General features: G+C 32.9%; 2 protein-coding genes across 2 annotated transcripts; both read left to right on the top strand.

The window, feature by feature from the left end:
• Positions 1-2,083: 2,083 nt before the first annotated feature.
• Positions 2,084-2,581, top strand: LOC131028362 (uncharacterized). Its single transcript, XM_057958630.2, has one exon. The coding sequence runs from the start codon at positions 2,084-2,086 to the stop codon at positions 2,579-2,581; it is 498 nt and encodes a 165-aa protein (XP_057814613.2).
• An 8,786-nt stretch (positions 2,582-11,367) lies between these two features.
• LOC131858122 (E3 ubiquitin-protein ligase RDUF1-like) lies at positions 11,368-11,793 on the top strand. The gene has a single exon (XM_059211124.1). The coding sequence runs from the start codon at positions 11,368-11,370 to the stop codon at positions 11,791-11,793; it is 426 nt and encodes a 141-aa protein (XP_059067107.1).
• The last annotated feature ends 409 nt before the right edge of the window (positions 11,794-12,202 follow it).

Raw genomic sequence — 12,202 nt, 5'->3', positions numbered from 1 at the left:
AGTGCCTTCTTCCATTGGGACACTTTTCATGTGATTCGTGAGTGTGTGGATATGGATTCTTGGATTCTTCATTATGTGGATATTCTCTTGGACTCGATTTCGATGTACTTGGAATAAGGAAATATTGTATCGTGATGATTTGTATATGTAAAGGAGATTATGTATCTTTGTTATATGTATCTTCATGTATTTGTAGATGATATTGTAATAGGATAGGATATAGTGGTTAGGAGAAGTATTCGATGAACACTATTTGATGTATCAGATAATCCTTATTTAATACAAGTTTATGAGTTCTATGTGAAAAGAAAAGAGCTAGCATAAATGTATTTGTGTTGCATTTGAATTCATGAAATGGAATTGTGATGTGCAATCTTATGGAATGAATGATGGAAAGGATACTAACTATGGTTAAAGATCTTATTTGAGTAAATAGGAGTTATCTAGATGAAATGGTTTGATAAATCTATGATGCATTATAATAAATGAAAATATGAAAAATAGGAACATTTGATTAGTGTATCAAAATGAACCTAAGTTGATATAATATGAAAGTGTTATGCATAGTGTTAATATTTGTCCTAAATGCATGGAAAGTAAATTATCAGTTGAATGATAGAATTATGTCAAGGAGTGACGTTGAGATACATTAGGGAATGGATATATTGCATAATATTGGTTAGTGATATAACAACAATTATATGATTTATTCCACTTGCATAAAATGGATCTATGGTTATGTTCATGTCGGTTTAATATGATCTTGTAAAATAGTTAATGTTGCATTAATACATGTTAGTGGTAACATAGAAGTAATGGATGTTTTAAAAAAAAAATTAATTCCATTTGTTAGTAGATTTTAGATTATTTCTCTAGGGTATTTTGGTAGGCATTACAAAACAAATCATAAATCCATGGCAAAGGATATCAGTTCTTCACTGTCACCTTATTAAGCTATCTATAGTCAATACACAACCTAAGAGGTCCACCTTTCTTCTTCACAACAACATAGGCACACCTTGCTTATAGACACTGGGGTGAATGAATGCCTTAGCCAACAAATCCTACAACTCCAATCTCAACTCACTCAACTCCTAAGTAGTCATCTGATAGAATAGTACTTTAATAAGATATAGTAGTCAATATGGGGGCTTATTCTCCTATTGAAATCGGGCAAATCCAACCAAGTTGGTTGAAGGAAAATATATTGGATGTAGATGAGATATCCATAAGCCGATCTCTCTTGTCTATATTTTCAAACTAGTACAAGAGAGTTGTCTTCTATAGCAGTATTTACCCGGGAGATTTTTTCTTAAATAAAACTAAAATGTTATTTGTTTAAGAATCAAATAAAATAACTCTTAATTGAAAATATTATTTTACTTTAAAATAACAAAATTCTTAAAGTGATTCTAACAATTTTATGTTTTTTTTATTTACTAAATAAGCTAAAAGGAATTATTTGTTTTCACTACACTATATATACAATGATAACTTAAATTATCCAAATAATTTTCACTTGTATAAAAATATCTCATAAGCAACTATTTGCTAATATCCTTTCTATTTTTTATTTTTTCCTTAAATGAACTATTTGTAAGTTTTATACTTTTTTATTTCTAAAGCTTTTATTTGGAGAAGAGTTACATACTATTGAACTAACTAGATATTTTATGTACAACTAATACTTTTAGTTATTGATTGGACCCTTCGACAACAATCTTAAAAAACATGTTTAAAATCTCTAGGATATACTTATTTTTCTTGGTATATAAGTTTTGATCTTTTACCATTGTTTACATATTTTAACATTTCAGTTGCCCAATCTACAATATATATAAATATATATATATAACATAGCATAACTTAAATAAAGTTTCTTTTGTGTAACGTCGACATCCATTCTCTCACAAATGTAAGCGTTTTAATTTCTTGGTCGGCTGGCAGCTATTTCTTTGATGGCAATATATTTGTATAAATGCAGGACAAAATTGAAAACATAAGTGCAATAACAGCTTTTCAGTCACATCTGACTCGAGTAGAATCCTTAGTCACAAGCAAGTCATTTTCTTAGTAATTAAATATGAGTACCAACAACACACAAGTAGATAACGCGGCTCTTCGCCAGCAAGTAATGGAGGCTATAGACCTTATATTGAGGCCACAAACAGACCTTGAGAACATTGCAGACAACTCACTATTTCGCGACACTATTTTTAGGGCACAAACTTCATTATCCCTCCTTATCCAATCTGATACAGAGGATGTTGAGTTATCGCAAGTTGAGTTGCCATCTGATAGAGAGGATGTGGAGAAGCTAACTCAAATAATAATTGCAGCTCGTCATGTTAACGCAGAATCAGAGTGTTCGATTTGCACCGAGCCTTTCCAAGTCGGGGATGATGCTCGACAGATGCCTTGTCATGAATCCCACATATTCCATGCTCGCTGCCTTGTTCAATGGCTGGAAAGGCGTAATACTTGTCCCATCTGTAGAACTCGCTTGCTCCGTCCGATAAATGGAAGTCCAGATTCTGAGAACGAGGAATTTATCACATCCACAACCTCTATTAATGGCTAGCTTCTTCTGCGGTTTAAATCTTTTTAATTTTTATTAGTTGATGCTAGTAGGAGATTTAGTAATGGGTATTTTAAAATTACGAAGATGTGAATGCATTTGAAAAAAAAATGAATCTTAAATTTATAATGGATAATTAACCATCTACTCCAAGAGTTACTACATTTGAGTTTATGTTCATGACTAATGGGTTCTTAGGGTGTAATATTGTGGTGGCAAGAATTATAAGAAACACAAAAATAAAATATATGACTTCTTTGAGAGCTTGTATATATATAGGAGAATAATATTTGAGCTTAAAATTTTAGATGCATATTTTTAAATGTTAATGGACATTTTCTTAGTTTGTTGGACAACTCAGATTACCATCTTATCTTAAATTCAACATACTCCAAGGATAGAAATTGTAACACCCTACCTCACGTATAGCTAATTCAACACTACATTGTTACATACATTTTTTAAGTAGACGGTTACATATATTGGGAGATTGGAAATTACTTAATTTTATGAAAATATGCTTGGTATTACCTAGTAAACTTGATGAAAAATTGATAGCAAATAATATATCATTATGGGTCCTATTAGTAAAGTATGTTTGAGAAATAAGTCTAGACAATCTGTAATCATAGGAACCCACTCAGTGGCCACAAATATCATAACCACATATTAGGGACTAATCTTTGGCTCAATTAAGGTTTTATAATTTGATATACGTGTGCTTATTAGGTTTATCATTGTAGATTTGTAATGTGTTTTTTTGTGTCAATTTCCATGTTTAAATTACAAAAGTAGACCTCTAAGGTCTATACCCTTGATGTGGGTTCCTATTGGACATGCCATAAACACCCTACCTTGATTTCAATCTCCAAAAATCCTCTGGAAGACGATTGAAGCATTTAGAGGATAGATGAGTTGAGGGTACCGAGTCGACAACTATACCTCATTTATGGTGGAAGAGTTAGGGAATGGGTTGTCCTTGTGTATGTCTCATCTTAATTGAATAAAAGACACTGATGAAGGAATTGAGGGGAATAAGACAAGTGACACCTTTTCCATTGAAGGATTCAAGTTGAAACTTCTTATACCTTGTTGCAAAAATGAAGGATAGCTTGTTACCCATTTCTCCATTTTTTAGAGCACTACTATGTTATCTGTCGAGAAAAGACAAAGAGGAAATAAAGAGAATTATCAAGAAAACTAGGGATATTTTGGTTGGTGAGGAGGATTCTACTTCAACAAATGCAAACATGGGATCTTCTTATGTTTGAAGGTGGTGGACTAGAAGATATAACTATTTTGAAGAAACATGAGGAATGACAAACATATATCAATCCTTCTATGACAATAAGAAAAAATGATGAAGGTATAGAAAAAGGACTAAAGAAAATAGTTATCACAACAAGAATGGATTGATTATGAAGAAACTTTTGCTCTAGTTGCCAAAACTGAAGCTGTTAGACTGCTACTTGCTTATGCTATTTATAAAGATTTCAATTTATATCAGATGGATGTCAAATTTACATTTTTGAATGGTGATCTAGAGGAAGAAGTTTGCATTGAGCAACCTGATGCATGTTCACTATCGAATGATGGAGACATGGTATGCAACTTGAAGAAAACACTTTATGGATTGAAACAAGCTCCTAGAGCTTGGTATGCTAGATTAGACAAATATTATTTTGAATTTGGGATTTACTAAAGGTGTTGTTGACACTAATCTGTACTTTAAAATTAAAAATGATATTATTCTGATTGTTGAGGTCTTTGTTGATGACATTATCTTTGGTGCTGATGATAATATGAGTATGAAGTTTTTTGGCGATATGTAGAAACAATTTGAGATTCTTGTGATTGGTGAGATGAAATTTTTCTTAGGTTTGTAGATTGCATAGACCAAAAAAGGTATCTTGTTAAAGAAGTTTGGACTAGATGATTCCAAACTGGTTGGAACTCCTATGGTGACTAGTTGTAAACTATCTAAAAATGATGAATCCTTGAAAGATAATTAGAGCTAATACATGTCTATGGTTGGTGGACTACTATATCTTATGCAAACTAGGCTTGACATTATGGAAGTTGTGTCTATGGCTCCTAGATATCAAGCTGATCTGAAGGAGAGTCATGGCACTGTTGTTAAGAGCATATTCAGATATCTAAAGGGAACTATGGATTATGGTTTATGGTGTCCAAAGAATGATGATTTCATATTATGTGCTTACACTGATGCAGATTGGGTTGGTGATGTAGATTATGAGAAGAGTACTATCGATGGAGCATTCTTCTTTAGTAAGAAGTTGGTGTCTTGGGAAAGTAAGAAATATGATTCAGTATCTCTATCTACTACTAAAGGTGAGTACATGATTGCTGCTAGTAATTGCGCTCAGATAATTTGGGTGAATAAAATATTGAAAGATATCACATTTATTCATAATGAGCCTGCTTTTATATACTATGATAATTCAACTGTTATAAAAAAGTCAAAGAATTTGGTGCAACATTCAAAAACTAAACCTATATCAATTAAATATAATTACTTGATAGAGAAAGTTAGTGAAGGGAAGGTAAAGCTAGAATATGTATCTACAAAGGAACAAATTGTTGATATTTTCACTGAGCCTTTGCCTGTAGATACATTTGTCTACTTGAGAGACAAGTTAGGGGTATCCACCCCTCCTAATGAGAATTAGATGCATTGAGTTGCATCGATCCGGTGGATTTTAGAGCCTTATGCTTTTATCTGGATTGAGAGTTGGTGTTGCTCCTTTGCTCCAGTAGTCTATTGAATTGGTTGTATATTTCTAGGGAGAGCGGTCCATGTTTCTATTTTGAGGAATAGTTAGATTTTGTTAATAAATTTATAGTTAATTTTTTATTTTTTATTGAAGGATATGTTTGAAACTGGGCACTAGACACTTAGGTTTAAAGCTGATATTAAGTTATGCCTCATTTAGCATATATATATATATATGGGATGGATATTTCAAATTTGTCAATTTCAAAAGGAATAATATTAGTTTTATAAAAAAAATTATATAAGTTAAATCTAGGTATTAAGACAATTTGTAAATGTTATATATGGATAAAAAGTTAGAGCCAACACAAATAACAATAATGGCTGCAATATTAATGCTGCCTAAGAAACGCTTTGCATGGTCATATGTTAAATTTAAGGGAATATAGGAAAAAATTCATTAAACATACCATTTTCTTCTATCTTAATGGAGAGACCATTAGATAGAGAAAAAAAAATACATTTTGAAGATAAGAAAATATGGTACCAGTAATTAAATTATGTATTTTTTAAAAATCTATTCTTGTTCCACATGAATATAAATATGGATATGAAGATGTCCATGCATTTGAAAAATATAAATATAAAATTACATGTTCATAATTATTCATTACCAATTCGGGACAATCTATTCCAAGAATTACTATTTGGAGTTTATTTTGAAGACTTCTTTTCTTATTCTTTGGTGTGGCCATGGTGGGAGAGTCTTTCATGGATGCGTTTGGGTTTCTGCACGTGAGGAGGAGTATGAGGTAGAAGATGGTAGAAGATGATGAAGATGGAATGATGTTTGTTGTGCTCGGCGAGGTCTGCTCGCCCCTGCCTCTCATGAGGCCAAGAGTTCATTCTTTATGCCTAGTGGTGGCAAGTCCTTCCCGGTGTGTCCTCCCTCTTGGCCTGGTTTCTTGTTGCTTTGCTGGTTGTGGAAAAGTTGTTTGGGACCCAGGTGGAGCTTCTGGTGTCCGGATCTTCTTTCGGTTTCTAGTTTCTCCTCTCCCCTTGGTTCATCTTTTTGCCTTTGGGAGGGTTCTACTACTGTAGGGAGCCTTTATGAGGGATGTCCTCTTGCCTTTCTGATGTAGCCTTGTTGGATCTCTTCTCGATGACAGTGTGTGATTTTCTTTGCCTATTCTTTTCAAGAGGTTTTCTTGTGACTTTCAGGCTGCCATCTTACTATTTCTCTCAGTTTGTCCTATTTAGGTGGACCATTCTTCCATAGAAGGGAAGAGTTATGGGATGAGCTTTGTGGTATGGCTGCCACTGGGGGTTTTGGATGCCCTGTTGTTCGAGGTTGGGTGTGTTTTTCTTTCTCTCTCCTTGCTACTAGGTTTCTTCTCCTTTTCTCCTATAGAGGTGGAGATACTAGTGGAACTCATCTGCACGGTGTCTGTTTGGTTTAAGCCTCTTTTTCTGCTTAAGTTTCTGGGAGCCTTATTAAAATCCTATTTTGTTGCTAGATCTTATTTTGTGGTTTGAATCTTGGCTCTTTCTGCTGATGGTCTTCATCTCCTTAGCTCCTATTGAGGTGGTTTCCTGTCCTATAGAGGTGGAGTGGTTATGGGAGCCATTATAAAATCGATCTCAAAGGTTAGGGATGCCTTTCAAAATCCCCCTTTTTTAGGCTTTTTCTATATGCTTATCCTTTTGGTGTCTGTTTCAAGTTGTGGGAGACTTTAAAACCCACAGGCGGGATCGATGCTAACACTTTTGAAGGGCCTAGTCTTGCCAGTTGTTGTTTCTGGTTAAGGATGGGTTTTTCTTTTGGTAGCCTGAGATCTATGTTAGAAGTTAAGGGAGCCTAGGAAAGCCCTTCTTTATTGGTTTTGGGTGCCATTTTGAAACTCAGGTTGAAGGTTAGGGGAGCCTTTCAAAACCCTATGCGTCCAGATTGTGAATGCATGATTATCTGTAATAATTTGGTGTTTCAAAGGTTATGGGTACTTAGAATCACCCACCGTATATGTTGAAGGTTAAGAGAGCCTTATTAAAACCCTTGTGCATGTGATAGGCATTGTCTTTCTCTGTATAGCTAAGGTTGGGCTTCTAGTTGTTTTATGATTATTCTTCTTGGCAACGTGATATTGTGGGTTCCAAATCTTGGTAAAATTTGAGAGCTTTGAGTCCCTTCAAAACTTTTTGTTAGGGGTTTTGGGTCTTCAAAAAACCTATTTTTTCCTTAATTAAAAAATATTCTTATGAATGTGTTCGCTATATTTTCGAACATAATGAGGACATCCTTGAGTAGCATAAGAACATGATCAAAGATAGATAAATGAAAAAAATAAAGACTCACTAGACCAAGTGAGTCAACAACCATTCTTATCTTGTTGTCAAATTTAATAGTTTGTCTAATAGGATGGTCATCATGTCTAGTTTTAGGAATGAAGTACCCCGTTTAAGACAAACATTGTGTTCTTTCGAGTATATACCACACCCTATATAAGACACATGATAGTTGATAAAGGACTAAAATGTTGATTGATTAATTGTTGATTGGATTGATAGGTTGTCTGTTGCTGTGTGATTTGATAAGCATAGTGGTTTACAGGTTTTATATCCATGTCTACTCAAATGTCTACCTATAGCAAAGGATAAGTTCATTGGTGAAATGAAAATGATTATATTTTAGAGTTTTGATTATTTTGAAATGTTTAGGGGTTTCTTTTGTATTTGATTTTTTAAGTGATTTCTTCATAATGATTTTTTTAATATTTGTTTTGGATTTTTTTTGTAGGATGCTATTATTTATAACTAATATTATCTCAATATCACATTTATTATGCCAAGTATGAGGAATCCAAGATTCCAATATTATCATAGAAAATTGGATACATTTGAATTTATAAATTAGAGCATGGTTTCTTAGGTAAGAAACATCCTACATTTCCACGAATTGTTGGATACAAAAAACTTCATGATTGAGGCCCCTCTCCGAACATCTATTAATTATATTGACTTGTGGTGTACCACCTACTTATAAAGACTGTGTTGTTCTTGCATACATACCACGAGAGGAAACTCCCTACCCCAAAGAACCTAAAACCACCAAACTTGAAGAAGCTCATTTCCCCTCCATTATAATCAGAAACACAAATTAGCAAAATATCACACAACAAAGTAAAGACCCCCACAAACGAGCCAACAAGAACCAAACTCGTTGAAGATGAATTCATGAACCCTACAAAAAAATTATAATCTTATGAGATTCCAAAAAGAGATTGCACAAAAAACCCTACATAAAAAATGCCTTAAATTAAATGCCCCCTTACTGTAGTAATGATCCACGAATAGACCCCCGAAGTAGACCCCTTAACAAAAAAAAAAAAGAGGAGAATTAATGAGTAGGGAAATCCCTAGCCCATGCAATTTAGAGGATATTCACTATATTTTATTCATTCATTCATTCTCTCTCCCATCCAAATGATTATAAAAAAAAAAATATAGAAGATAACTCAAAAGGTATAATTTTTCCTAAAGGATTCATGATAAATCCAAATGCTATTATCTACAAAGGCTTCAATCCTATAAAAGAATGTTGAATTGACCCTTAATTAAACAATATTAAACTATATGTGTTTTGTTAATCTAACATTGAGAAAAAAAAAGGTCAGCAACATAATTAGGGTTTAATTACAATCACTAGTTGGGGCGAGAATAGAGCTGATGCATTCTAAGAATTTTTCCTCACAATAGCAATCATTGTTAACACTAGTGTCATGATAGAGCTAATGAGAACAATATTGCACATGTTTCTTATGAGAAAAAATTCTAAAATAAAATTCTTCACAGAAATAGTTGTATATCACAATTCCTATTATTTCACAAAAGATGAAACCATGCAAGGGTTGGGTTAGTGGTAGGAATTTAAAAGGACTCAAAATGAGCATATGGAGCAATGATTTTTTTTATGGTTCGCAAAAGACAAAAGATTCTTACCATAAAACTAAATTGCAAGCAAGCAATCATCTATATATCACTCTCTGAATTTGTATAAGACAAGTTTAGTAAAATAAATTGTAGGAAATTTATAAATGATTTGATTTGTTAAAATGAAAATTTCTTGAGGGAAGAATACTACTCTCTCATGCCATTCATTTAAAATGCTAAACAATGGGATCCCTATCAATGTACAAGTGACTCTAAGAAAACTTCCTTGCCTAGTCAAATGATTGCAAATTGATCTCGACCTACCTAGGACTGGCGTAATGCTATGTCTATTTGGATGCCTCATGTGTATGAGATAGGGCCTTTTTGTAGGAATAATTATTGTATGAATTTACCATTATTTTTCTTACTGGTTGTTTTGAAAAGGAAACAAATAAAACAGAAGGAAAGAAAGGTTGACCATTCCTTACAAACTTGTTGCCCTACTTCCTTTGTTCAGTACATACATAGATGCTATGGAGTAGATTAGAGAAAATATTTATTTTACTAAATTGATTGAGGGATGATTTAGAAGAATTTTTCTACATTACAAGCTTGCATGTGTTCACTTTAGATTAATGTGTTGTTGTACCATGGAACCCTCCGACACCTTCTAATTTAGAAAAAGGAAAAATAGAATTCAAATTGAAATTATATGCAAATGAATAGAAGATATATCTACAAGGAGATTATGGCATAGGGCTTGAGTCAAATAATTGTAAGATTCTCGTGAATGAGCTAGGGCTATTCTAAGAGCTGATTTCTCCTGTATATGCAAGTCAAGTTTTAGATCTATTCTACTCTATTCAGCATTTGGTGCTCCATCAAACTCACCACCAAAAGGTTGAGAAGGGTCTTGCCATGGAAAGGGTTGTGGGCTTCAATTTTGGAGATAATGCACCTCAAGAGTACAGTGTAGGGCATGAGGTACAATGCAGGGCATGAGGAAACAGGGGAGAATTTACTAGAAACTTAATGTGTCCTATTTTATTTCAGATCTTCGAATGCACCTACTTCTTTTGTTGCTTATTGCTTAGCTCAAGGATTTTTCTATAAATAGTTCCTGGCATAAGCCCTGTCTCTACATGTAGTTTTTAGAATAGTTATATATTGTTGAATATGTAGCTTCTACATGGTATTAAATTAGAACATTCTTGGTCTGCTAATAGTTCCACAGATTGAGCAATGCTCTATGAGTTAGTTTCATGTGGTTCATCTAGCTCTTTCTTTTGTAGTATTTTCAGCTAGTATTTTTTATTTCTACTAAGTAATATAGTTTATGTCTTAACGCTTTGCCCTTTAAAAAAAAATTAAAAAAAGTTGATATTCTTTTCTCTTTTTTATGGTGAAATGTATTATTTGTAATTTTTATACTTTTTATTTAAAAAAGACTTATATACATAACAACTAATTAGATATTCTATGTGCATCTACGTTAAAGATTAATATTTCTTAACATCTTTAAGATAGGCCTCTTTCAAATATCTATTCTAATATATTCACACACTTATAATATATGTATGTATTTAGCTACTAGACAAGTAATCTTATGGTTATTGATTGAGCTTCTTGAAAACAATCTTAATAGCTGTTTTTAATCATAAAGAATATTTCTATAATTTTTAGCCTACGCGTGTTATTCTTGATATATACAACAAGTAAATTGAATTTCAAATATGTAATTATTGTCATATATGCAGTTCCTAACACATACAATAAGAAAAATATGTTTTGATCTTCCACCATTATTCATATATTTTAACCTCCTAATTATCTAATCTAGGACAAACCATATATATATAACGGTAACAAATTAATTCAAAACAAAAGATAGTAAAATTGGCAAATTAGGTTAATGAATTTTAAAAAATATATATATATTGAAAGAGAGCATAACTTAAAATGTAAGGGTTTTAATTTCTTGGTCGGCTGGCAGCGCTTTCTTTGATGGGAATATATCTGTATAAATGCAGGAGAAAATTGGAAACAAAAGTACAATAACAGCATTTAAGTAACATCTGAGTCGAGTGGAAGCCTTAGTCACAAGCAAGTGATTCTCTTAGTAATAAATATGAGTACCAACAACACACAAGTAGGTATCACTGCTAACCAGCGACTAAGGGACTCTATCGACTTTATATCGAGGGCACTAACAGAGCTTGAAAACGTTCCGGACAGCTCACAAACTCGCGACGATCTTATGAGGGCACAAACTATACTATCCTTCTGTATCCTTGCTCAAATAATAATTGCAGCCGATCATGTCAACGCAGAATCCGAGTGTTCGATTTGCACCGAGCCTTTTCAAGTGGGGGATGATGCTCGACAGATGCCTTGTCATGAATCCCACATATTCCATGCTCGCTGCCTTCTTCCATGGCTGAAAAGGCGTAATACTTGTCCCACCTGTAGAACTCGCTTAGTCCGTCCGATAAATGCAACTCCAGATTCTCAGAACGAGGAATTCGTTACATCCAGAACCTCTAATAATGGCTAGCTTCTTCTACTGTTTAAATCCTTTTTATTTTTATTAGTTAATGCTAGTAGAAGGTTTATTAATAGATTTATTAGATGGAATATCATCTCATCTATTTATCGAAGATAATACAATTTGCAGTTTTATTTTTATCGAAGAATTTCAAATATAAAATTTTATGATTTTGTTTATAAAATTTGTAGTTAATTTGGTTTTTTATTGAAGTATATGTTTGGAATTCTGCATTACGCACTTGCTTTAAAGCTGATATTAAGTTATGCGTCATTTAGCATAGATATATATGCAATGGATATTTTAAATTCGTCAATTTCAAGAGGAAGAATACTGATTTTATAAAAAAAAAATTATATAGGTTAAATCTAGGTATTAAGGCAACTTTTAAATGTTATACATGGAGAAAAAGTTAGAG

The sequence above is a fragment of the Cryptomeria japonica genome, chromosome 1 (assembly GCF_030272615.1).
Source record: "Cryptomeria japonica chromosome 1, Sugi_1.0, whole genome shotgun sequence".
Lineage (NCBI taxonomy): Eukaryota > Viridiplantae > Streptophyta > Pinopsida > Cupressales > Cupressaceae > Cryptomeria > Cryptomeria japonica.
The sequence above is the reverse complement of the archived record's forward strand: the minus strand, read 5'-3'. Positions and strand labels throughout refer to the sequence as shown.